Here is a 27,739-nt window from a genome sequence, read left to right as displayed (position 1 = left end):
CCGGGTCGAGGCGGGAACAACATAAAATATAAAACAATATAAAATACATAAAACTGATTAAAACATATAAAAACTAATACATTATTAAAATAACAGCCAGACTTCTTAAAATTCCACTAGGTAGGCCTGCCGGAAGAGATCAGTCTTTATTGCTTTTTTATATTCAGAAAGACCGTTGAGTTGGCGGATCTCTCCCGGCAGGCCATTCCACAGTCTGGGAGTGGCAAAAGAGAAGGCCCTCAGGGTAACGGTTGTTAATCTAGTTTTTGCTGGCTGAAGTAAATTCTTCCCAGAGGGCCTAAATGTGCCGGGCGGATTGTATGGGAGAAGGCGATCCCGCAGGCAACCTGGACCCAAACCATGTAGGGCTTTAAAGGTAATAATTAACACTTTATACTTCGCTCGGAAACTAATTGGCAGCCAGTGTAGTGATTTTAAAACTGGTGTAATATGGTCACCCCTAGGTGTACCGGTGACCAGCCTGGCTGCCATATTTTGAACTAGTTGAAGTTTCCAGACTAGGTACAAAGGTAGCCCTACGTAGAGCGCATTGCAGAAGTCGAGCCTCAAAGTTACCATCACGTGCACTACTGTCTTTAGGTCTTCCAACTCTAGGAAGGGGCGCAGCTGCCGTATCAGCCGAAGCTGACAGTAGGCACTCCGGAAGACATTTCCAGGAATATGGAGGAAATGGGTGAGTTCAAGCAAGAGAACTGACAACCCTTGGGCAAGTCAGAAACATGGTATTTGAGGACCAGAGATCCCTGGTAGGGGTATAATGAGAGCGAAAAACAGAAAGATGAGAAGGGGCTAAATCATGTGGCACTTTAAAAGTTAGAACAAGAAGCTTGAGTTGTACCCTAAAGGGGATAGGGAGCCAGTGAAGGGACTTCAAGAGTGGAGTGACGTGGGCCTAATCTACTCCAAGCAGGATATTGCACTACATAAAAGGCAGGAGCCACACTACTGCTTTGTAGTGGTATTGAAGTGCACTGACAACTGTTGGGGCACATTGACACATGCCCTATACTGCTTTCATAGTGCTATATCCTGCTTGGTGTGGCTCCTGCCTTTTGTATACTGCTTTCATATCACTTTCATAGTGCAATATCCTGCTTGGTGTAGATTAGGCCATGATCAGAGTGGTGGGCCAGGTAAATTATCTTAGCATCAGAGTGCTGGACCGAAACCAGAGGACTAATGTGAGCCTGAGCAAGACCAGTCAAGAGAAGATTACTGTAGGCAAGCCGAGAAATAACCAAAGCATGGACTAAAGTCTTTGCAGAGGAAACAATAAAAAAAATCTGAATTTAGCTACGTTACAGAGGGGGGGAAATGACATGACTTTGTAACAGCCTCAATATGAGGAACAAAGGAGAGAGAAGAGTCAAAATGAAACCAAGGCTGCAACCCTGCTCTATGGGACAGAGAGGAACATTATTCACAGTAATAGAAAGTGCATATCGAGATGAAAGTTTAGGAGGCAAAATGGGCAGTTCAATCTTGGCTGTATTAAATTTCAGGTGATGATGAAGCATCCAACCTGAGATGTCCAACAGACGTGCCATGATACGATCTTGGATATCAGAGGAAAGTTCTGGGTTTGAAAAATATCAAAGGTAAAAGAAGAAAAGACAAGATGTACAACAACAGAAAAGTGGAGGTCTGAAACGACACATCGCATCTTAAAAATGCTTTCAATTTCGCTTGACAAAAGCACTAAAATGTTATCGGCTTACTCGTGCTGTCACATCATAATATTGTCCATTTTCCCAATTTCTTTGCTCACAACACGGTGAAGTCACAACACTGGTTATGGGGTAAGAAGTCAGCAAAGGGATGCTAATTTTGGCAGCAATCGTGTGTTAAGTTGCGGTTTTGAAATCCTTTAAGCTTTCTGAAATCCTTGAAACTATTTCCTGCACAGCAATGGTTTATCCTGGGGAGTCTATCTGGCAGAAGCAGGTATTATCCAGGCAGCTGGAATCAACTAGTCACAGAGGTGCAGGAAAGGAATACAAATGTTCATTTTTACCTTATTAAGTATATATAGCATAAAGGGCCTTATGATATACAAGCTTTCCATGGAGAGCTGCTTATATGGGCGTGAGACAAAAATGGTAAGAACTAATCGAAAAGTAGGCAATATTCTGACATATATTCCCCATAGAAAAAGAAATTACATAAGAACAAAAGAAGTGTCATGCTGGATCAGACCAAGGGTCCATCTAGTCCAGCACTCTGTTCACACAGTGGCCAAGGATGAACAAGCAGGACATGGTGCAACTGCACCCTCCCACCCATGTTCCCCAGCAAGTGGTGCACACAGGCTTACTGCCTCAAATACTGGAGATAGCACACAACCAACAGGGCTAGTAGCCATTGATAGCCTTTGTCTCCAGGAATTTATACAACCCCCTTTTAAAGCCATCCAAATGGGTGGCCATCACTACATCTTGTGGCAGTGAGTTCCATAATTTAACTCTGCGCTGTGTGAAGAAGTACTTCCTTTTATTTGTCCTGGATCTACCACCCATCAGCTTCGTGGGATGACCCCGGTTTCTAGTATTTTGAGAGAGGGAGAAAATGTCTCCCTGTCCACATTCTCCACACCAGGCATAATTTTGTACACCTCTATCATGTCTCCCCTTAGCCTCCTTTTTCCCAAGCTAAACAATCCCAGTTGATGTAACCTTCCCTCACAGGGGAGATGCTGCAGGCCCTTAATAATTTTAGTTGCCCTTTTCTGCACTTTTTCCAGCTCCATAATATCCCTTTTTAGGTGTGGCAACCAGAACTGTACACAGTATTTTAAGTGTGGTCACACCATAGATTTGTATAAAGGCAGTATGATACTGGCCATTTTATTCTCAATTCCTTTTCTTATAATGCTTAACATGGCATTTGCCTTCTTTACAGTGGCCGCACAATGGGGTGGACATTTTCTTGGAGCTGTCCTCCAAGCTAAACAATCCCAGTTGATATAATTCTGTCCAGTAATCCTGTTTTATGACCCCGCTAATTCTCCTGTGCCCCACCAATTCTGTGGCACAATTGGCTTGTGCAACAGCGATTTAGACTTTCTGGGGGAAACCTGAAAAAAGTGGAAACACTCATTTCTGGAAGGAGGCAGGTCGGCAGAAGTGGTAAATCTCCCCGCAGTGGAATCGGAGGAGGCAGAAGGGAATCGTCGTGGGTGGAAGCACACTGTTGGATACTGTCCATGCTCATGGAGGACTACACAAACAGTATTATAGGAGATCTTCTGGTAGTAGTAGCCATGAGGTTAGGGGGGGAGAAAAATGGGGAGAGTACGTAAGCGTAAGGGTTGCACCCAATCCTCCCAAGACCCACTTTGAGGATGGGATGCTGACATCTTAACAGCATCAGAGAGAAAAAGAGGGGGAAGGCACCACCAGGGCAGACACAAGAGGAATACAAGAATATATCATTGATTAGGTCCAACGGGTTTCAAATTTCAATTAGATCAGTTGTGTTGGACTACAACCCCTATCATCCTCCAGCCAGCCCGGCTATCGAGAGGGCCCTAGGTTGGGGCAGGCTGAATAAGACTGTCACCAGGTGCCTTGTAAAACAAAAACAGCTCTTCCAGGACTCCAGATGCTGAAAAACAAAGTGACACTAAATCGAAATGCATCGGGCCTAATAAACTATACATTTTGGAGTACCTGGAGGTCTCTTTTACTCTTGTATCTATGGCATCTGCAGAATATGTGATCCCCGTGCAGTCTTAGAATATCAGACTAGAAGGGAGAGACTCAGGTTCTAATCTCCGCCCAGTGTTGAAGCTCACTGAGTGACTTTGGGCCAGTAAAACTCACTCAGTAACCTACCTCACAAGGCTAGTATGAGGATAAAACGAGGGGCAGAGGAAACATGTATGCTTCTTTCAGTTCTTTGGAGGATTAAGAGTTATGTAGCATTTTAAAGACTTAACAAAATCATTAGTCTTCAAGGTGCCACAGGACTCTTGATTGCTGATGCTGGAAACTGGGATAAAAATGCGATGGATTAAATAAGTAGAAGCCATCTGAATCTACTGCAACTTTACCAAAATATCGTTTGCAGTTCAGCTTGCATTTTAAGACGATGTCCACCGCGCTGGAAGTCAAACTAGTTTTAGCCACTCAACTCAGCTCCGGATTTAAACCTGCCCAGACCCTAAGGTCATCCTCTGGGGTCCTTTTCCGTGAGCCCCTGCCAAAGGAAGTGAGGCAGGTGGCTACCAGGAGCAGGGCCTTCTCTGCTACGGCACCCCAGCTGTGGAATGAGCTCCCTAAAGAGGATCGCCTGGCATCTACACTATACTCTTTTAGACGCCAGGTAAAGACCTTTTTATTTTCTCAGCATTTTAACAGCCTTATCAACTTAATTTTAACTTTGCTGTTTTAACTTTGTATTTTAAATTCTGCATTGCTGCTCGAATTTATCCCGGTTGTGTTTTTACATTGTATTTTATATTATGCTTTTATAATGTTGGTTTTTATATTTTGAATGGTTTCCATGGTTTTAATTTTTTTGTAAACTGCCCAGAGAGCTTTGGCTGTTGGGCGGTATAAAAATGCAATCAATAAATAAATAAACGGCGGCAGCTGTCTTCTTAAAGCTAAGCTTGTGAGGATGGAGAAGTTATTATTATTATTTTTATTATTATTTATTTATATAGCACCATCAATGTACATGGTTTCCCACTGTCGTCTAAAGAGCCTGCTCTAAATCAAGCAACTGTGAAGGTCTCAGGACAAGGGCGCACATGTCAGCTTTCTTACCTCGTGGCTGCTACTACCAGAGGTCACGAGAATATTGCAAATTGAAGCTGGGGGCGGCTGCCAGCGCAAAAGTCACGCACCGATGCTGAAAGAGGAAGCAGGCGATCTCAAGGAAACGCCTGTGAGTGGGAAAGCTCAGATCTGAAAACAAGCCTCCTTCTCTTCCGGCAGGGACGGGGAGCTCCCTCTGCCGAGTAGCTGCTAGCATCAACCCAGAGGTCTTCATCTTACATTTGTGTCTCTTTGCATAAGCATTTAGATGCTTCGTAGGCCTCCGACACTCATGCTACGCAGGCCAGGCTTCCTCTCTGACAACAGCAGAGAGGCTCAAGGACATTAATGAGAAGAGGTGGTTTTCAAGAAACAAAAGAAGACACATGGCCTGTTCAGATGATACGCTAAGCCACGGTTAGGCCGCTAACCCTTTTGCAGCAAATGGTTAGTGAGTGTGTTTAAGCTGTAGTGACTATGGTTAGGAATGGTTCACATGACACGCTAAGCCATGATGTTTAGTTCAAAATGCTTATCCACCATGGCTTCGCAGGTTGTCTGAAGATGGTCACAGACTCCGATCACAATGTTTGAAAGAATGTACCCTTTTATCTTTTTTTTGCTCACCACTCCGAAATCTGTCTAGATGTGGAGCGGTATATACATGGTTCCTCTCTATTCAGCCCTGGTTAGGCCTCATCTAGAGTATTGCGTCCAGTTCTGGGATCCACAATTCAAGAAGGACGCAGACAAGCTGGAGCGTGTTCAGAGGAGGGCAACAAGGATGATCAGGGGTCTGGAAACAAAGCCCTATGAAGAGAGACTGAAAGAACTGGGCATGTTTAGCCTGGAGAAGAGAAGATTGAGGGGAGACATGATAGCACTCTTCAAATACTTAAAAGGTTGTCACACAGAAGAGGGCCAGGATCTCTTCTCGATCCTCTCTGAGTTCAGGACACAGAATAACGGGCTCAAGTTAAAGGAAGCCAGATTCCAGCTGGACATCAGGAAAAACTTCCTGATTGTTAGAGCAGTACGACAATGGAATCAGTTACCTAGGGAGGTTGTAGGCTCTCCCACACTAGAGGCATTCAAGAGGCAGCTGGACAACCATCTGTCAGGGATGCTTAAAGGTGGATTCCTGCACTGAGCAGGGGGTTGGACTCGATGGCCTTGTAGGCCCCTTGCAAAACATGAAAATTTCAAAAAGTGTCCACAATTTTGGCCACCACTATAGATACTGCTCTTGAGCAAAGTTTCACATGTTGAGCACAACATACACAAACAAGGCCCTTTAGCCCTGGAGTGGCATTGCTTTTCTGCAAACAGATGAATTAAAACAGTGTTTTGATAACGCACTTAATATACATCAGAAAAAACTTCCTGACTGTTAGAGCAGTGCGACGGTGGAATCAGTTACCTAGGGAGGTTGTGGGCTCTCCCACACTTGAGGCCTTCAAGAGGCAGCTGGTCAACCATCTGTCAGGGATGCTTTAGGGTGGATTCCTGCATTGAGCAGGGGGTTGGACTCGATGGCCTTGTAGGCCCCTTCCAACTCTGCTATTCTATGATTCTATGATTCTATGATTCTACTGCTATATTATGACAATACCCCATGGCTACAATCCTTCTACCATTTTGACTCAGAGGTCGCTCATGATCAGCAAAAAGTCCCCTGCAGCTTCAATTAGTTTTTCCTGATATCCAGCCAGAATCTGGCTTCCTGTAACTTGAGCCCGTTATTCCATGTCCTGCACTCTGGGATGATCTGGCCCTCCTCTGTGTGACAACCTTTTAAGTATTTGAAGAGTGCTATCATGGCTCCCCTCAATCTTCTCTTCTCCAGGCTAAGTCCCATTATCCCCAGCCAATATGGCTATAGGAGGATGGGGGTTGGGTACCAGTTTGGGAAAGGCTGCATTAGCCCTACAATAAGAACGTAAGAAGAGTCCTGCTGGATCAGACCATGGGTCCATCTAGTCCACCATTCTGTTCACATAATGGCCAACCTCTAGAAACCCACACGTAGGACACGAGTACAATAGCATCCTCCAATCCATGTTCCCCAGCAACTGGTATACATAATCCTACTGCCTCTGATACGGGAGGTAGCATACAGCCATCAGGACTGGTAGCCATTGATAGCCTTCTCCTCCAGGAATTGGAGTGGGTGGATTGTGTGAAGCGTCTTTGTCTCTCTTCTCCACATTCTGACCTTTGTCTGAGAGCAATAGCTGCCTGCCCAGCTTCTCTGCCCTACAGTTTCTCTCCTCCTTCGTCTCTTTGGTGTTTGCCAAAAGAGAACCGCAAGCATTGCATTTGATATTATGCAAATTGAATGAATCACAGCAAATTAAAATACTACACCTAATTTAATCTGAGTAGTTATTGCCAAAAGCCATAAATAAATTTGTCTTCCCCACTTTTGCTCTGTACAAAATAGGAACTTCCTTGGGGCAGAATTTGATTTTTGGCACAGAGTACACACTGTCCTAGCTTTAAAAGTGCCTTCGAGAGAGTTAGGAAGGGGGGGGGGGGACGGCGGGGGAGGGGAGTCAGAATGCAACAATTTTGGCTTTTCGTTTTAAAATAGGGATCCAGGAACTTTACTTTCAAAAGTTACTCCCAAAGCAAAGGGCACAAAAAGATGTTAAATGCTGTTAAATCAGTAATAATAGAATAAAAGCATTATTCAAATGTACACAAATATTTTTCGTTCTCACTAACCATCATGATACATCAAAAAAATGCTCACCATATTTAACGTCTGGAACGGTCACAGAGCTTTCTGCTATATTTGTAGACAGAAGGATCTACAAGAAAGATTTTTAAAAAAACAAATAGGAAAGAAGTCTTACTGTGGATGGTATTTAAGAAGGAGCCACGCAAATATGGACAGTTGTATTTATTTGGTTGTATACTGATTTGGGGGCCCATATGCAGGCCACTAACACAGCTCACAAACACGCTTAAATAATAAAAAACCTTATTCTTCTTATTCTTATTCAGATTTCTTAAGACACTTTTTTAAAGACAAGGTGACTTACAACAAAATTAAAACATTCAAGATTTCAAACAGGAGATAAAGCTGATAAAGTCACCATGAAATAAATAAATAAATAAATAAATAAATAAATAAAGTTGTTTTAAATGGATATTGCTGTTTTTTATGCTTCTGGTGGTTTTAAATTTCTGTATATTTATTTTTTAATGTTCACTATTTTTAACTTTTGTAAACTGCCCAGAGAGCTTCAGCTATGGGGCAGTATATAAATGAAATAAATAAATAAATAAATAAATAAATTGTGAGGGTGGTTTGCATTAATGGAGGGTAGAAAAGATGATACAGGGACTTGAGGACAGGCTGAAGGACCTTGGGCTGTTCAGTCTGGAGAAAAGAAGAGGAGGGCCAGGATCTCTTCTCGATCCTCCCAGAGTGCAGGACACGGAATAACGGGCTCAAGTTAAAGGAAGCCAGATTCCGGCTGGACATCAGGAAAAACTTCCTGACTGTTAGAGCAGTATGACAATGGAACCAGTTACCTAGGGAGGTCGTGGGCTCTCCCACACTAGAGGCATTCAAGAGGCAGCTGGACATCCATCTGTCAGGGATGCTTTAGGGTGGATTCCTGCATTGAGCAAGGGGTTGGACTTTATGGCCTTTTAGGTCCCTTCCAACTCTGCTATTCTATGATTCTATGAAGACTGAGGGGAGACATGTTAGCAGTGTTCTGGTACATAAAAGGCTGCCACGGGGAAGACGGTCAAGAACTATTCTCCATTGCCACAGAAATTAGGAAGCAAAATAATGGGTACGAGTTACAGCTACCTAGATTACAATTAAATATAAGGAAAAACTTCCTGACTGTAAGATCTGAACAACAGTGGAATAGTCTACCTATGGAGGTTGTGAGTTCTTCAACTCTGGAAATTTTTAAAGAAGAAGCTGGACAGCCGCCTCTCATGGATGGTTTAATTGGTTTTCCTACACATTGCAGAGGGTTGGACTAGATGACCCATGTGGTCCCTTCCAAATTCACAATTCTATGATTCTAATACACACATACCCTATTTGTGGGGATGTATTCTTTTGTTCCCAGTGCATGGCTACTAAGGCCCAGGTTCCTTCCTGCTTCCCCAAAGCTGCTGATATCCACCCAGCAGCATAATTACTTTGGCTGCCCTCCTGACCCCACCAAAATAAAAAATCACAACTAACACAAGACTCACTTTGCGGTAACCAGGAACTGGAGCCAAGAACACATTATTCTGTTCTTCCAAAGTGACACTGGAATGGAGTGGATACACTTGTAACCTAAGGAAACACATTTGAGAGGATAGATGAACACATCCCAGCTACCTTCAAAACCTCTTCCAGGCTTGGAAGTGCTGCTCTGTCCCCTTAAACGGAGCATATTCTAAGCACAATGAGTTCATTATTCTCTACCTCCAGTCTTAAAGGGATAAAGAAGACTTGAGATTCCTTCCATTGCTTAAACCAACCAGTGGCTTCCGGCCTAATTTCATGCAGACCTCTGTAACTGCAGATCAAGGCTGGCTCTCTGGATCCCCAGTGTGTGTGTGTGTGTGTGTGTGTGAGAGAGAGAGAGAGAGAGAGAGAGAGAGAGAGAGAGAGAGAGAGAGAGAAGGGGATGGGCTACACCAGAGGTAGGCAAAAGGTAGTTCTGGATCTACTGGTAGATCTCTGGATGATCTATAGCAGATCAGCAAGGATTCCTGATTCTCTATTGTTAACAATACCAGCAAAAAATGGGTTCGAACAACACACTAATCCATCCCGTGTTGTTGCTGAACTGCGGGTTATTGTATTGTCTGAACACAGGCACGTTTTTAACACAGTGTGTTTTCCGCAGGGTTGCTCATTAACTATGCAGTGAGGCTTGAACAACCCATCAACAAGCCATGGCTTCTCAAGGTGGCATATTTGAGAAAAATGAACCATACTGCATGGTTAACAAGCCACCCTGTGAAAAACACGCTTCATTCAGACAACACAATAATCCATGGTGGGTTAGCTTGTTGTGTGAACCCAGGCAATGTCTCCCCTCGATGCCCTAAATTAGACTGTTGAAATGAAGAAAGCTTCGGGGAACCCTAAGTGGATTTTTGTGAGTAATGACTGTGAGCTCCATTCACTTTTGGCAAAAAAACACACACCCAAAAATGGATATTGCTGAAACAGATGAAGCGATGGAAGGAGGAAGGAGAAGCTCCCGCAAGCTAATCAGTTTCGACTTGGGGACTGGGGGGATGGGAAGGAATGTCAAAATGGATGAGAGATGGAAGGAAGCAAAGACAAGAGTTGGGGAGGCAGAGGGAGCGAGAGAGAAAGCGCTGTGTGGTCTTGCAACGTGGCAAACTCTGCCCACTTTTGGCAGAGAACTTACGGCTCTCTGCAGAAAAAAGGCTCCCACCCTGCCTTAGACTGAAAGCAGAGGACAGAGCATTCGTTGCTTTCAGTGCACACACCCATTTCTTGCATCCCATTGTTGTGTCTGTGGAACAGGCTTTCTAGTTTTCTAAAGTGCTGCAAAACCCTGCGATACCCATTTACTAAAGGGGGATAAGTAGGATGAGAGTGTAAAACACGGGCAACAACGCCTCTATGGAATCCTTGGGTCTGGTAAAGGATGCAGCACATAACAGATTGCAACTCACCTCTTGTGAGCCATGAACGAGAGAAGCTCATGCATGTAGTTTATTTCTGCCAAACCTAGAGGGTGGAAGACAACTGATAAGTACACACTGCATGTTTACTCTGAGCTAAAGAAGTAAAAAAAGAGAAGAGGAAGAGGAAGAGAAAGAGGAAGAGGAAGAGGAAGAGGAAGAAGAAGAAGAAGAAGAAGAAGAAGAAGAAGAAGAAGAAGAAGAAGAAGAAGAAGAAGAAGACGACGACATTATAGTCACTTGGAAGTTTATTCAATTGCATGGGGGTTCTCTCACCTGACAATGTATCCTATCTAGTTTGCATTCACACTTCGACACTCCAGCCAAGTGCTCAAATTATGGTTTATGGGGCCGGCCCTCCCATTAGGCAGAGTGAAGCAGTAAACTTATTCGCCTCTTGTCAGGCAACAGCAAGGTGTTGGAGGACAGAGTTGTAAGCCACAGTCTGCCCTGTACCCCCTATGCTAGCTTGCTGTCTTCAGGACTGGTGGAAGATGCTGCCCTATTACCAGTGTCAAAGAATGGTTCATCTTTCTGTCCAATTGGCTTTTGTACATGAAATGAGAAAGACGCCATCTTGTTTTAGCCCAGCCCCGATGGTTTATATTCATATTTCACACCTCTTTGGCTCCATGTGTCCTTCTGTGATTATACCAATAACCTTAGTTCTCCAGCATATCTATAACCTCTGCTGAGAAGCTGGGGCTGTAGATGACCATATCCTGGAGGGTGTTTTCTCCATCCTAGGGTCTCTGGCATTAGTTGCCAGACCCTGAGATGCAAATGGTTTCACTCGACCAGGCAACGGCTGAAGGCAGGTATGTGCACCAGACCTGTCCAATCCACAAGCTTCATACTGCCTTCCAATGGCAGGGGCTGATATTGAAGCAGTTATTCCCTTCTGTGCCTAAAGGGGTCACCAAGGCACAAACACACACGGATGACATCAGGCAAGGTTGTCAACCTCAGCTGAGTTTTTCCAGTTCAAATCCTGGTATTCCCTAGAGGAGTGAGCATAGATCACTGGTAGACTACCTGTTGTGTATGCAAAAGGTCCCAAATTCAATCCTTGACATGTGCAGTTTAAAATTAAAAAAACAGCAAGCAATACAGAAAGCAGTCAAGAGTAGGAAATTGAGATAAAGGGAGAAATAGTTTGGCCAGATATAAGATGTCTTCCTAACACTCTGGTGTACACAAATTGCTCTGGACAATGTGCGTATTGTCACATGATTTAACCACCTGATTCTCTTCCAGCAAAAAATAAAATTAAGATTTATCTCACCTGGTAAAAATACCAACACACTGCCACGCTCTGACACAAAGTCCAGACTATGGTATTCTGCCCTGGTTTTACAAAGACATAGTTTGCATTAGTTTCACGATAAAATAACCTTAATTTATATTTTCCTAAAAGCCTAAGGAATGGATTTGCTAGTGAATTTCCCCTTTATATTCAATATTTTGCGGTTAACTGAACAGATGTTTACAAAGTGTTACCTGAAGCTACATTTTCTGTAACACACATGCATGAAGAAGCTAAAAGCAAGACGTCCCCTGAAGCCTTGACAGAAAGAAAAGTATTCTTATTTCTCATTTTATTTCAAATAAATTGGAGTTGCGTAACAAGCTTTTACAAACGCAGCGCTCTTTCCTTACGTCACAGTAGCTTACAACTTTAAAGCATTCACCAAAGACGGCGAAGGTGTAAGTGCACTTTATCAAGAAGAGGAAAAGATCCACTTGCCTCTATGGTAGTCTTGACCAACCTGGTGCTCTCCAAATGTTTGGACTTCAAATCCCATCAGCCCCAGCCAACATGAACAATGGTCAGGAATGCTGGGAGTTGTAGTCCAAATCATCTGGAAAGGTAGTTTAAGGTATGCTTTAAGGTGGATTCCTGCATTGAGCAGGGGGTTGGACTCGATGGCCTTATAGGCCCCTTCCAACTCTTACTATTCTATGATTCTATGAAGGCTGGTCTACTGTGATCAACAGTGGCTCTCTGGAGTCTGGGGCAGATCTCTTTCTCATAATCCGCAACCCAATCCCTTTAAATTGGAGGATCAAAGCCTGTGTGCAAAGGAGGTCCTCTATCTTTGATCTACAGCCCCTTCCCTAAAGTTGGGGAGAAGTTCTTTCCAAAGAATTTCTAGGAAAGATTGTCAATTTTAATTTCCTTATTCTTCTGTGACTTTTGCGTTGAAACACTCACTATGTTTTTTTTAACTTGTACATTTTGGGAGGTTGTGGGTAACCCATTGCGAGTCACTGGACAGGCAAGCTAATAAAAAAGTATCCTATAATTTTAGCCAACTTTTAATAGGACACAAAATGCCATCCTGCAAAATTATGAAGCTAAATTCATCTGATCCCCACATCAATTATGAGTCTTACTGTGAGCTTTCTAAATAAAAACACTGCTGGCTTCTTTATTTATATGGCAGTACAACATGAACCAGTTGTGCAAACTCCAAAATGGGCCCTTTCACTTAATAAGAATGATCAGATTGTGACCTGAAATGCTGTAGACATCCAATTCCATTTATGGCATTGGCCTCTGTATTCACTTTAATGTGGCAAAGAAATATTCATTAATTTTTTTAAAAAAGAAAAGCCATTCCACCAACTAGAAGGAATGAGGAAGACCCCACCACTGGATTTACGGGTAAGGTCTCAATTCCTCGAATTTCATGAGCACATATTCTCGCCAGCCTATGTTTTCAGTGTCATTTTGATTCAGAGAGGGGTTTTTTTCTTTTGCACTTTAAACTGCCATCCTTTCCTCAATCTTTCACCAATCTTCTTCTAATTCTCAAAGTATGTAAAACCAACATTTCTTTCTGGCACATGTAAATTTCAGCAAGATTGGTGAAACATTTTCGATTTTACAAACATTAGAAAGACACACACACCATTACTGCTTAATAATGGCAGAATGCAGAATCTACTGATCTTCAGACAGTCACTATCTCTAGCCTAACCCTCTTCACAGAGGAGTTGTAAGGTGAAAAAAAATGGGATAACACCACCCATACTGTCCTGACCTCCTCAAGGGAAAGTTGGAATACGAACCTGACATTTAATATGTATTTTAAACATTGAAATAATGAAAAAAAATTGACAAGTAAATCTTTAAATGAGGAAACAAAATGGCACCTGCTTGGATGAATGTGGAAGTGAAACTTCATTAACCACAAGGGCTATTGTCCCACCAGGCACTAGCCAGTAGGCACCTGTGACATTCATTGTAGCCACTGTAGCCACATTCTACAAACTACTCACCAATCAGAACAGATGTGCCTGATTCCACATTGTCATCTGCCATGCTTATTACAAAGGATTCTAGGTCATTTTCTAGGGAAGTCAATTCATGTGAGGCATTGGCAAGGCCTTCTGGGCTTCACCACTTCTTCACATTAACTGAGGATTGGAGCAAGTCATGCTTAGATAGATCCACTGAAATCCATGGGAATTAAATTAGTCATGACTAACTTGCCCCAAACATTTCATTGAGTCTACTCTAAGCATGACTGAGACGCATCCAGAGATCTAATCCAGAGAGTGTGATCTAGAATTCACCAAATACTCCTTTGTGGCTGCACGTTGGAGGGTAGGGCTAGCAATAGTGGGCAAGCCAGTTTTCACTGAAGCAGGTCCAGGACCTATTTTCTCAGTGAGTAATCTCTAAATAAGTGCAACTATCAAGGTGCCCCAAAGCACACAATTTTGAAAAAATGCTGAGTTACACGGAAGCTACCTGTGGTGTAAGGAGAGCTCTTATTTATTTTATTTATTTATTACATTTATATCCCGCCTTTTTTCCTCAAAGGAACCCAAGGCGGCATACATAATCCTCCTCCTCTCCATTTTATCCTCACAACAACAACCCTGTGAGGTAGGCTTGGCTGAGACTGGCCCAAAGCCACCCAGTGGGTTTCCATGGCTGAGTGAGGGCTAGAACCCAGATCTCCCAACTCCTAGTCCAACAGTTTAGCTGCTACACCACACTGGCTGCCAAGAACCTGTGTAACTACACCTCAGAGTTGCATCCTCGATCAGAAACCCCTGAATTGGGAGGATTTTTATCATCAAATGCAGGGCGGGAGGAACAGCAGAAACAGTCTTCACCTCCCCCGCCCTACATATTTAGTTAGATGAGCTTTTTAGCCTGTCTAAAGATAGTGCTTCAGAGAGGGAGGGGACAGGCTGGCAGGAGCTCAGTACAGCCCGTACCCAGAGCAGTGTCTATACGATGCTGCTCTGGAAGGGTGTCAGTCAAAAGCCGATAACATTGTGGCTGCGAGGCGAAATCTTTAAGACAGGGCAGGAGGGAGCATGAGCTATCTGGCTGGGAAAGTTTGCCCCATGTTCCCGCACTTTCAACAACCACAAAAGACTCAGCCTCTCTCTGTGAGCTTTCTTGCAATGCCCATTGGATAAAGGTAAAAGACGCCATAAATCAGCACTTTGAAAACACGCAGTTTCAGGCGAAATCCTGATGTGTCTGTGAGTTATTTGAAGGAACGCCTCCTCCCATATGTACCTGCCCGGACCTTAAGATCGTCTACAGGGGCCCTTCTCCATGAGCCCCTGCCAAAGGAAGTGTGGCAGGTGGCTACTAGGAGGAGGGCTTTCTCCGCTGTGGCACCCCAGTTGTGGAACGAGCTCCCCAGAGAGGCCTGCCTGGCGCCAACACTGTACTCCTTTCGTCACCAGCTGAAGACCTTTTTATTCTCTCAGTATTTTAACGCTTAATTTTAACTTAAATTTAAATTTTACTGTTCTAACTCTGTATTTTAATCTTATATCAATTTTGCTGTGTGGTTTTATCCTGGTTGTGCTTTTTATACTGTATTTTGTATTGTGCTTTTAACCTGTTGGTTGTTTTATTATGGTTTTAATTTTTGTGAACCGCCCAGAGAGCTCTGGCTATTGGGCGGTATAAAAATGTAATAAATAAATAGGTAACTGCATCATTTAAACAACACAGCGCAACTGCGCAGCCTCTACAGGGTTAATAGAGCGCATAGACACACACACACGGCGTCTCTGGTCTCCTCCTCTCCCTGTCCACTGGAATGCCCCCTTTCCCCCTGTCCGAGGTCATTTTTCTGACCTTGAAGGGCAGCTGGGGCAGTCCAAGGTGTGGATCTCTGACTCCCTCTTCCGAGGTCAGAACGCTGTCTGTGACATTGGAGGGGGGAGTCCCTAGTGAGCCAGTGTGGTGTAGTGGCTAAAGTGTTGGACTGGGAGTCGGGAGATCCGGGTTCTAGTCCCCACTCAGCCATGGAAACCCACTGGGTGACTCTGGGCCAGTCACAGACTCTCAGACCTACCTACCTCACAAGGTTGTTGTTGTGAGGATAAAGTGGAGAGGAGGAGGATTATGAACGCTACCTTGGGTTCCTTGGAGGAAAAAAGGCAGGATATAAATGCAATAAATAAATAAATAGTACCCTATGGTCCTCAGACAATGTCTAGGGGCCATAGGATTCCGCCCTAAATTTAACTAATTGTCTTTTAAAAAGAGAGAGAGAGAGAGAGACTTACTTTAACCATTTATCTTCTAACAAAATCTTTTATTAAGAAGGCAGTACTAACATCTCAGACGAATGCAATTTCAAGAGAGGAGCAGTCATGATCAAAATTCTTTTTGTATTAGGCTTTTGCATATTTGCACTCACTGAATGCCAAAGCTACAAAATGCTGCAGAGCACGACAAATTAAATTGCTTTAATCTGTTCTGCACTCTGAACTGACACGGGCGTTAAGTATCAAAACTAGATAAGATGAAAAAGAAAAAGAATGCACTGGGTTTTGCCCATTTACATACAATGCTTTCCTTACAATTTCTTTTCAAATATTTCATTTTTTAAAACAAAACAAAGCACATGATTATTTCATACATAACCCCTCCGTCCTGACACACACACATACAATCTAACACTGCAGCTATCAAAGCAAACTTTTCATTTGATATCGCTTGGAGAGTCACTTATGTAGAGTTGTCCTTGTGAATATTTTAAATATGATAAACACATTTTAAAACCTGTAAAACCCAAGCACTGATTAATCTAAGCAGAATTTGGAGTAAAATACTGTGACATCTCCTGGAACATCAATGGGTAGAGGTTGAGTTTGCATCTCCTAATTAGTATTTTAAATCCTAATTTGGATTTGGACACAATGATCAAACATAATTATGCTGAGGGGGTGAGTGGGAAGGATAAAGACATGATATTGCTATGCCAATTGAATGTCTGCCATTTTCTTTATCCATTCAGCCCAAGAAGGGAGGGGGGAAACATAACAACCAGAAAATCCAAAAATGGTACAAAAATGGTAGACATGCCCCCAACATCCAATGAAATACTGTCAAAGTCCACCAATCAGGCTGCCCAGACCTGGGATTCATCTACACCAAGCAGGATATTCCACTATGAAAGCGGTATGTAAGTGGTATATAAAAGGCAGGAGCCACACCACTGCTTTATAGCAGTATTGAAGTGCACTGCAGGATCTACACTACTGCTTTATAATGGTACTGAACTGCACTGACAACTGTTGGGGCCCTTGACACATCTACACCAAGCAGGATATATGAAAGCGGTTTATGGTATGTGTCACAGTTGTCTGTGCACTTCAATACTGCTATAAAAGTAGTAGTGTGGCTCCTGCCTCTTATATACCACTTTCATACCACTTCCATAGTGTTATATCCTGCTCGGTGTAGATGTGTCTATGGGCCCCAACAGTTGTCAGTGCACTTCAGTACCACTATAAAGCAGTCGTGTAGATCCTGCCTCTTATATACCACTTTCATACCACTTTCACAGCGCAATATCCTGCTTGGTGTAGATGAGCCCCTGGAGAAAACAATGAATTCAGACTAGGGGACACTCCGAAGAAGATCTGTGGACATATGAGGGCTCAGAGGGGAGGAGAGCAAGAGGAAATCCCGTTGCATGAGTGGAGACCCACTCACACAACATTGCATTTCACATAATATTGCCGCAATGCTGGAACAGTCTGCTCCCTACCCAGCCACTGGTCTTCCCCTGTATGTTACTTGTGAAATTGCAATCTCCTTTTCACATTTCAGGGGGTGCAGCATGTTTTGTGCATGTAGACAAACGGCAATTCACGTTCTCTAGCCGTTCGTGAAGTGTGTATTTATGCAATCAGTTTTTAAATCTGTACTAAATTACTACTGGGTGCAGTTTCAAAATAAAAATGTAGGTGAAAAGGCGTTTTCGAGCAAATTTTTAAAAACCACATGCTATTAAAATGGCACTCGTAGGAAAGCTAAAAGTAAATGTGTTCCAAAGTAGTTACAGCGATTGGCTTAATTCCCTGAAATCGCGCCACACATGTCAAATCATCCCTCTTCAAAAGTTGGAAGAAAATTCCTAAGGTAATCAACAACTACAGAAATGACTCTACTGTCCCATTATTTCCTAAAGGTCGGGACTTTTTCAGCTTTCAAAACTGAAGGACGAACCATTTGGGAAAAACACAGGAGAACAACAATTTGGTGAGGACCCCCTAAGATGCACCATAAAAGAAATTACTGAAGACCTTGTGGCAATTCCAGAACAAATACTTAGCATGGAAGTACCTCATGTACCTGGTTGCTTCCAACCTGATCAGCATGTACATTTCTAAACATAAGCTGTAAGCAAACCAGTGACCTGCTGTTCTCTCTCCACTTCCTATCACTTGAGGTAGGGAGGGAGAGTAGAGATTCCATGGTTTAGATTAATGGTATCTAAGCCTGAGTGCAGAATCTCAGGCCCTGAGGCCAAATCCAGCCCTCTGGTCTTCGTGAGTTGGCCACACACCCTTCCTCTGGCCACACCCCCTTTCCCTCAAACCATTGACAGGCCCGTTCTGAAGACACCTTAAACCACAGCTTTAACCACGGTGGCTAAGCTAGAATGCCAGGTCGTGTTCAGAAGACACCTTAAACCAAGGCTTTAACCATGGTGATGAAGGCAAAAAGCCTTACTCACTGTGGTTAAAGCCATGGTTTAAGGTGTCTTTTGAACGAGACCACTAATTTGATGATTTCCTGGGTTTTGTGCAGATTTTTTCCCCATTTGAAAAGGCTGAGGTGCCTCTCTTAAGGATTAGTTACTGGTAGTAAGAGCTTCAAGATACCATTTGCTGGTATTTTTTGGGCCCGCCTCTTTTCCCCTCACCCGCACCCTCTACCGGAAGGTTCTCTGAATGGAATTTGGCCCTCAGGCTGAAAGAGGTTCTACACCTCTGATCTAAGCTATACTGAATCACAGAAAGCTAGCATCTCATGGGAAAGACCTTCTCCATGATACCTAGTAACTATGGTATGCAAAAGAAGCATTTTTGTGGTTTACAGGACCATTCCACAATGCACCCCATCCTCATCTTCACAGTACACTGGAAGCTCCCTTGAAGAAGAGGTACAAGCACCAGTTCCTTGGCTCTAGAATGTTCCAAAGTCTGTTCTCCGGAGGTGTAAACCCAGAGACTACAAAAAAGAACAGTAAACAACAAAAATACTTCTTCCACATAACATTCTAGATGTTTTAAGGCTGGAAAAAGTGCAGAAAAGGGCAACTAAAATGATCAGGGGCTGTTGTAACCTTCCCTCTTTAAAAGGGGGTTGGATAAATTCCTGGAGAAGGATAGCAATAGCTACTAGCCTTAATGGTTGTGTGCTATCTCCAGTATTAGAGGCAATAAGCCTATATACACTGGTTGCTGTGGAACATAGGTGGGAGGGTGCTGTTGCACCATGTCCTGCTTGTGGGTTCCTTGACAACAGCTGGCTGGCCACTGTGAAGACAGAGTGCTCATGGCTTTTCTTATGTTCTTACCCACTCTCCTTAATTTCTAGCTCATCAAACCACTGGATCAGAGCGACTGCAGCTTTGTACATTTCTGGATGTATCAGTGGTTCCTCAATAACCTGTGCAGGAATCTAAGAGAGGACAGAGGAGGAAACAAACCATTACTATTATCCTGGCTTTTTACAGAATGCCACCAGCATGCAGGAGGAGTTGGACCAGAATGCAGAAGTGACCCAAGTCCCTGTGAAAAGGAAAGGTCAGGGATGGACAGTGAATTATAAGAATGGGTAAGGGAGTGTCCTGGGGACCTAGAGAGTGTAGAAAGGAGTATTTTTCTGTGGTTTCTGTGTACTTCGCCTGGGTTTTTGTGTGTGTGTGACATGCACACTGTGTATTGGCATTTTGCCTGTATATTTCTCTGAATCTCATCAGTTTGCCATCTGCGAAATGGGTATTTTGTTGTAGTTTGTGGAGGTAAATATGTGACTTAGCATTTGGCTCTCAGACCCCACCTCTGCCTTGTACCTGTTCATGGGACAAGTTAGTTTTCTTTGATCCTCCCCAGCGTGCCTTCTGGGAAATGGAAGTTTCATGACTGGCCATGCCCAACATGGCAGCCATTTTATGAACAATGAAGCCTCCCAATGGCAGTCATTTTGTTAGAGTGCCCACATTACCCTCTCAAAATTCCAGATGTGCCCTCTGACCCAAAAATATTAGGGACCTCTGTGCTACTATCCCCTCACTCTGCTTATCTTTTCCTTTTTTCTAGGCGGATGGGCAACACTTCAAAATGCAGCACTGAGCTGCAGCTACCCAGAATACCTTTGGGACTCAGAGGCATTTTTGGATATAAAGAAGGCATTAGGGGCTGACACTTCACTTTCCTGCATACCGACCTCCAATTTTTTTTTTAAAGCAGTAAAAAAAAATGTAAATCAAGAAGAAAAAATCAGGATATGGAACCTGACATGTGCCAAGGAAGGTACAAGCAGGCGCAGTGATGTCCATGAGCACCATGTTGGAGGCCTCAGTGCTAGAGATAAGACTTGTAATTCCCCCCTGAGAGAATAGTGTTTGTTACCCTTGGCTGAAGACTGAATTATCTTTTAAGATCAGAGAAAGTTGCAGGTTGTTCAAAATAATTTTGCTTTTTAAAATGGGGGTGCAATCCTATCCGGATGCCCATCTGCCTACCAACTCCGGGGCTGATGGGCATCCTATGCTCAGTGGAAGGAGCACGGAGGAAACTGTTGCCTCTGCTCCCACTCTGCATTTTTGCTACATGGATATTTTTGCCCGTCTAGCAGAAGGGGAAAGGAGGAGGCTGATGATAGCTTGTATCCTCGCTTCCCCAGTCCTCTTCCTTCACTGCCCCTAGAAATGCCCCCTTTACGTCCTCTCCAAGATTGCTTTCGCGAACTCGGAGAAGCAGCAGGTGCCAGCTGCAAAGGGGAGGGGTTGGGGACCTCAGATCCAGGAATCTAAACTATCCTATGTCCCCCCCAGACTCGGTCTAAGGGCATAGGATGGCTCGCTAAATAAATACAGTGAAACTAGACGTTTTAAAGAGTTGGCTATTTTTATTACTTCCGTTTATATATTGATCTTACAATGCTGATATATGAACAGTAAATATATTTTCAGGTTTATTGGTGGGATTAAAAAAAAATCAATCCATGACCACAATCTAAGAAGGTATGGTGCAAACCAGAGGTGATTGTTTCGGGCAACTACTTCAATCATCTATTACCTCTGGCTATGTTAACTTGGGCTGATTGGAGTTGACACAGCGCATAATGAAACTATGGAACTCACTACCACAAGATGTAGTGATGGCCACCAATTTGGATGGCTTTAAAAGGAGGTTGGATAAATTCCTGGAGGAGGCGGCTATCAATGGCTACTAGCCCTGATGGTTATGTGCTATCTCCAGTATCTGAGGCAGTAAGCCTTTATATATACCGCTGCTGGGGAACATGGGTGGGAGGGGGCTATTGCACCATGTCCTGTTTGTAGGTCCCTGGTCGACAGCAGGTTGGCCACTATGTGAATAGAGTGCTGGGCTAGATGGACCCTTGGTCAGATCCAGCTTGGCTCTTCTTCGCATTCTTAGGACAAGACCAGGGCCGGGCAAAGCTGATAATAGGCCCGGGCCAGATAGGAAATATAGGCCCCATTTCAAACTGCTCATTAAGTATTTTTTAATCAGTTCTAAATACATATGAACTAAAACGATTTATAAAAAAGGTAATGGCAAGCACTTTTATTCAAGATGTATATAAGACATCACTTCTTCACATTCAGAAATGCTTTATGTGCTTTTCTTTGGGCAAATTCATCAACAGCAGAAAAATCAAGCAACTTTGCCCAGGGGGACTCGGAGTAGGCCCCCTCAAAATCATAGGCCCATGCCAACTGGGCCCACTGCCCCTCCCCCCCCCTGCCCTCTGCCCAGCCCTGGACAAGACATCAACTGGGCCACACAAGTTGCCCCCCCCCCCCCCCCCGGTGTTAACAGAAACAGAGGCCCTGTTCAGAAGACACCTTAACCCACGGCTTTAACCATGGTGAATAAGGCAAAAAGCCTTATTCACGGTGGTTAAATCTGTGGTTTAAGGTGCCGTCTGAACAGGGCCAGAGTTGTGCAAATAAGAAGTGCTATGCAAGACGTCCTACACAGCGGTGTGAACATAAAGTAGGCTATAATCCTGGCAAATACAAAACATAGGAAGAGCCATAAGAGGAGCAGTTTTATGACAGCTGCGGAGTGCTCATCTCCTCCAAGGATTTTTCCATTCTTACATGCTGGAATGTAAAGCTATCAGTTTGTGGTTCTCTGCTTCAGTAGCTTTCAGAGCGCATCTTTTCACCTTGTTTAAGCTTCTGTGCCTTCTCTTTGCTATCCCCGAACCTGACAAAGCTGCTGTGGCGTTTTATCAGGGAAGGTTGCGATTTGACAAAGACAAGAGTCCACAAGTATTAACATCGCTTGTCAGAAGTGACCCATTCAAACCAGGCCCATCTTCAACAAAGACAACGTTTGCCAATAATGCAGATTTCTTAGGAGCCCAATACAAAAATCATGAAGTATCAAGTCTATTTTAGCAAACGTTCCTGCCTTAAAAAATATCCCAAAGTACCTTTCTCCTCCAGCAAAGACAGCTACTAAATCGCCTGTGAGAAGATCAAAAACAATCCACGTAGAGAAGTAAACGTATTTTTCAAAGAAATATAAAACTCTCTCAAAACGAGAGAAAATGAAAGAAAAGAGGAAAAAATAAACACCTATATGACAACTACATTTATATCCCACTTTTTTTGCAAGGAACCCAAAGTGGTTTACATGGTCCTTCTCCCTTCCTTTTTATCTTCACAACGACCCTGTCAGGTAGGTTAGGCTGAGAGTTAATCATCTGTTAATCTAGGGTGGCCATATTGAAAGGAGGACAGGGCTTCTGTATCTTTAACAGTTGTATTGAAAAGGGAATTTCAGCAAGTGTCAGTTGTACGCATGCATCAACTGGTGAAGTTTCCTTTTCATCACAACAGTTAAAGCTGCAGGAGCCCTGCCCTGAGTGACCAGATACAAGAGGGCAGGGCTCCTGCAGCTTCAACTTTTCTATACAACTGTCCTCCTTCTCATAGGGTCATCCTATTTAATCGTGATTTTATTTTGTGAACCTCTTTGGGTATTTGTTTTTAAATGAAAAGCTGTATAGAAATTTTATAAAATAAATAAACGAAGTTTCCGAGATTATTTGTTTTCCGGTGATGACAATGTGCTTAAAGGAGAGTGTTCTTTTTTCAAGCAAGGAAACAAAACAGGAACAAGGCTGTCTTGCCTTGTTCACGGTAGTATTTAGGGATCCATCCATACCAGCCAATTAAGAACATGGTGCAGGTTAAGCACATGAGAGCCAGTGTGGGCTAGTGGTTAGAGTACTGGACTGGGATTCAGGAGAACCAGGTTCTAGTCCCCACTCTGACATGAAGCTCGCTGGATGAGTTGGGCAAGTCACTGACTCTCAGCCTGACCTACTTCACAGAGTTGTTGTTGTGAGGATAAAAATGGAGAAGAGGAGGATTATGGTTTCCTTAAGGAGGAAAAAAGGCGGGATATATAAATATAATAAATAAACGTCTTCGCCTGCTGCTGACACTACATCAGAATATGTAACAGATGAGGCTCCCCGGGACGAAAGTTCCACAATTGGAGTGCCACCACCAAGAAGACCCTTTCGCTGGCATTCATGATGGCAGAGTTAGTGGAGGAGTGTTGGACTGGGACTCGGGAGATCCAGTTTCTAGTCCCCACTCAGACATGAAGCTCACTGGGTAACTTTGGGCCAGTCCCTGACTCTCAGCCTGACCTACCTCACAGGGTTGTTGTGAGGATAAAATGGAGAAGAGGAGGATCGCGTAAGCTGCCTTGGGTTCCTTCGACAGAAAAAAGGCAAGATATAAACGTAATATCTTTTATAGGAAAATAGAACAAGGTGTCTAGCCTGCTGTGGATCTTTATAGCTGCTGCCTCCCTGCTCCAGCACCACCACTGTCCCCCTCCTCACTAATAGCGCTGATTTAATTAGCCCAACTTGTAGCCATAGTGCCCTATGAGTCGCCTCCAGGCCCACTCCTGAGAACATCTGAGACAGTGGATCAGCACGGACTTAAGATATGACTGGAGCTTAGCAAGAGGCATTTTTTTTAAAAAAAAGATGTTTTATGGATTAACGATTAAAAAAATCACCCATTTACTAAAGACTCAGATGTCAAAAGATGATGCTTCGAGGCAGAAGTAGGAGTAGGATTTATGGAGAACCTTCCTTTGCTGGAAGAATGCTCAGTAATTGGAGACGTCAGGTTTTTCCTGAGTAGCTTCTGAACTAGCTAGTAATAATGATCATCTTTGGAGACAGAAGGACTTGAACAAGACAGACCACTGTTCTGTTTTGATGTATAGTCATAAAACCATGAATCTGGAAAGGACCAGAGACAGACAGAGAGAGGGGTAGTGGTGGTTTCGATACTGACAAAGGACCACCACACCTCTCATATCCCAAAGGGATGTGGAGAAGGTAAGACCCTGTGGCAACCAATACATAAACTTATAGTAAACTAGATTGCTCCTTGCTTATTTTAATGTGCGATGTTTATAGAGTATTTGCACAGCATTTTCATGTATCCACCAGCTGTGAAATTACTGATTCTCAAAACAGTTTTACTCCAAGATCTGTACATTCCTGAATTGAGTCTTGAGGTGAGGGTGGGAAATCAAAAACCTCTGAAATGATGAAAAATGGAACATTCAACTGAAAGTAGGACCGTGCTGAAAACAGGGGGAGCAGACGTTCCAGCAACAGTTCGCAGAGCTTGAGAAACAGCAGAAAAGGTTCCATTCAAAGAGAAAGGCAGGAAACTGAGCACTCTGACTTGGCTTCATGATGTTGTCAGATAGCTAAGGGTTACTGTGAGGTCGTGAGGCCTCCTGGCTGGCCAAGGACAACTCCCCATCACAGAGCTCCGTGTTAAAGGCCTGTTCTTGGCAGCCATCACAAGCGGAGTTGCAGAGGTCTAAACAGGATTGGCTTTATTAACCACAACATACACTCGAGTTAACGTCGCCCTTCTCTGTGGTCAAGACTGTTCATCGCTTTAAAAGCTATTCTTAGCTGGATGGCACCAGATCATCAGCACTAGATCATGTGATGCACAGCTGCTTCTGCATAGGATAAGGCTCTAAGCCTTCATGTACACTGATGCCATTGTAATAAGCATTTAAAAAAAAAGCTTCAGGTTCCCGAATTGACATCAAGACCATCTTGTAATCTAGGTTCGGATGACACGACAAACCATGGTAACCCCTTGTGCCATGGCTGCTGGCATGCTTGCAACCCAACATGGCTGCATGTGCTGCAGTATCCAAAATGGCCGCCGCTACATTCTACAACTAACTGCAGCTTAAATAATGAAGCCACTGACTACTCTCTTAAGGATTGGGTTAAGGTGGAGGGAGAACTTGTGGGTGGTTGGACTCACAATTCCCATCAATGTCAGTCAGCATCATGGCCGATGGTCAGGGATGATGAGAACTGTAATCCAATAACATCTGGAGTGCTGTGGGTTCCCCACTTCTAGGTTAACGTAGAATAGGTTTTATGCTCAGAGCTGAACGTTCTCCTGGGGTCAGCAATGCCTGTTCTTAAGGGGAAGTTTCTAAGCTGGGAATGTGTGAATAAGACAATGGAGCAGTGCGCGCTCCCTTTACCACCACGAAAGTAAAAAGGGGTGTATAAAGAGGGTGACCATCGCCTGCACTTGGCACGAGTGGGAAGGTACTGTTGAGCTCATGTCCTGCTTGCGGACGTCCCACTGGGACAGCTGGTTGGACACTGTGTGAACAGAATGCAGGACTGGATGGACCCTTGGTCTGATCCAGTATCAGGGTTCTTCTTATGTTCTTATCCTGTGTCACATTGCTGTTCAAACATTTTTATCACAAAATTGCAAAACCTTTGTAATCAAGTCAGGAAACAAAGCTTTGTGCCTTCTTGCCCTAGAACATACCATGAGTTTGCTTTATAATTTTTTTTTTAAAGCGCTGGAATTGCCCTAAAGATACAAAGCACAATTGCCTGTACTGTTGCATTTGTTCCTCCCTAATAAGCAAAGAAAAAAGCTCCAGCCGGGAAAGGGGAGGAGGAGGGGAGAAAATACAGTATCAAGAAATAAACATAGAAGTTGAGGTTTGCAGGTGTGCAATTTTAAAGGGGCGGGGGGGGGGGGAAATGAGGAATCTAGGGCAGCCCCTGTCCTATTCATAAAGATATCAGGGTTGAAAGGTGTGGGAGGCTCACACGGGTAGTGTAGGGGTTAGAGGGTTGGACTGGAATTCGGAAGATCTGGGTTCTAGTCCCTGCTCGGCCATGGGGGACTTTAATAAAAAGGAGAGGAGTGGCGCTGAGTCCCCTGCAAGAGGAAAAAAGGCAGGACATAAATGCAGTAATTTTTTTTTAAAAAAATAATTTATTATTGCATTTATATCCTGCTTTTTTCCTCAAAGGAACCCAAGGTGGTGTAAATAATCCTCCTCTCCATTTTATCCTCACAACAACCTCGTGAGGTAGGTTGGGCTGAGAGTCCGTGACTGGCCCAAAGTCACCCAGTGAGCTTCCATGACCCAGTGGGGACTAGGACCCAGATCTCCCAAAGTCCCAGCCCAATACTTTAGCCACTACACCACACTGGCTCTCCTAATAATAATAATAATAATAATAATAATAATAATAATAATAATAATAATGACCATGTTCAGACGACATGCTAAACCATGGTTAGGCTGTTAACCCTTTTGCAGGAAATGGTTAGTGATCATGTTTAACCCATGGTTATGTAGCCATCATGGCTAGGAATGTTTCACATGACACGCTAAGCCATAATGTTTAGCTCAAAATGCTTAATCACCGTGGCTTAGTGTGTTACCTGAACAGGGTCAATCATCATCATCATCATCCTGTCATAGAAGTGATAGAACATCCTTTCATATGGGCTAGATTACAACCCCCATCATCCCCAGCCAGCAAGGCCACTGGGGAGTTGTAGTCCAATATATCTTGGGTGCGCCAGGTAGAGTAAGGTTGCAATTGCGTATCCGGTAGATGTAGCCTGATCCGAAGAGACTTCCCAGTCAACTTCCTGGCTCTCTAAGTCACCACCCATCACCAAGAATCTTTTTACAGGCATCAACTATTATATAATCTTCCCTCCCGACGCTGCCCGTTGATGCTGACACATCACTGACACATATATGAATGCTGACAGGCCATTGTTATAACGGGAGGAATATTTTTGTTCGGCTTAATGTATCAGGACTTCGATGACTGGAGGAGTCTATTTAGTGTCCCTTTGTCACTCTGTTCGTTAACAGATATGTCTGCCTAGAGTGTGTATAGAGTGTGTTTTTGTAAACCGCCCAGAGAGCTTCGGCTATGGGGCGGTATATAAATGTAATAAATAAATAAAATAAATAAAATAACCAATTAATTGCCTCATCTCCTACTGACCCCCCTCCTCTCCTCCAATAAATTAAGCCTGAATTCATTAATCAGTTCTTAGGTGGGATTCATGGGTTAGATCACCTTATACTGACAGTGCAAAACCTTAACTACGTAGATCTAAAATAAGGATGTTTTCAAAAATGAAAACTTCGACATCAGACCTGACCCTTCCTGCGATGGCAGAAAGTGCTTGCATTATGCCAAGAAGGAGGCCACAACCCCCCACCCCAAAAAGGGGACCTTTGAAAGGTTGTTACACAGAGGGCCAGGATCTCTTCTCAATCATCCTAGATTGCAGGACATGGAATAATGGGCTCAAGTTACAGGAAGTCAGATTCCGGCTGGACCGTGGGAAAAACTTCCTGACTGTTAGAGC

General features: G+C 43.6%; 1 protein-coding gene across 1 annotated transcript in view; it reads right to left on the bottom strand.

Moving 5' to 3' along the window:
- TDRD9 (tudor domain containing 9) overlaps positions 1-27,739 on the bottom strand; it is a 120,145-nt gene that overhangs the window by 44,875 nt on the left and 47,531 nt on the right. Inside the window, exons 9-15 of the mRNA XM_063118493.1 lie at positions 19,331-19,422; positions 18,182-18,184; positions 12,410-12,424; positions 11,755-11,801; positions 10,461-10,515; positions 9,012-9,096; positions 7,537-7,594 (exon numbers count right to left, since the gene is read on the bottom strand). Coding sequence (XP_062974563.1) covers positions 7,537-7,594; positions 9,012-9,096; positions 10,461-10,515; positions 11,755-11,801; positions 12,410-12,424; positions 18,182-18,184; positions 19,331-19,422 — 355 coding nt within the window. The remainder of the gene's footprint in view (positions 1-7,536; positions 7,595-9,011; positions 9,097-10,460; positions 10,516-11,754; positions 11,802-12,409; positions 12,425-18,181; positions 18,185-19,330; positions 19,423-27,739) is intronic.

This window comes from Elgaria multicarinata, chromosome 2 (assembly GCF_023053635.1).
Source record: "Elgaria multicarinata webbii isolate HBS135686 ecotype San Diego chromosome 2, rElgMul1.1.pri, whole genome shotgun sequence".
In the NCBI taxonomy this organism is placed as follows: domain Eukaryota; kingdom Metazoa; phylum Chordata; class Lepidosauria; order Squamata; family Anguidae; genus Elgaria; species Elgaria multicarinata.
This window is presented reverse-complemented; position numbering and strand designations above follow the sequence as displayed.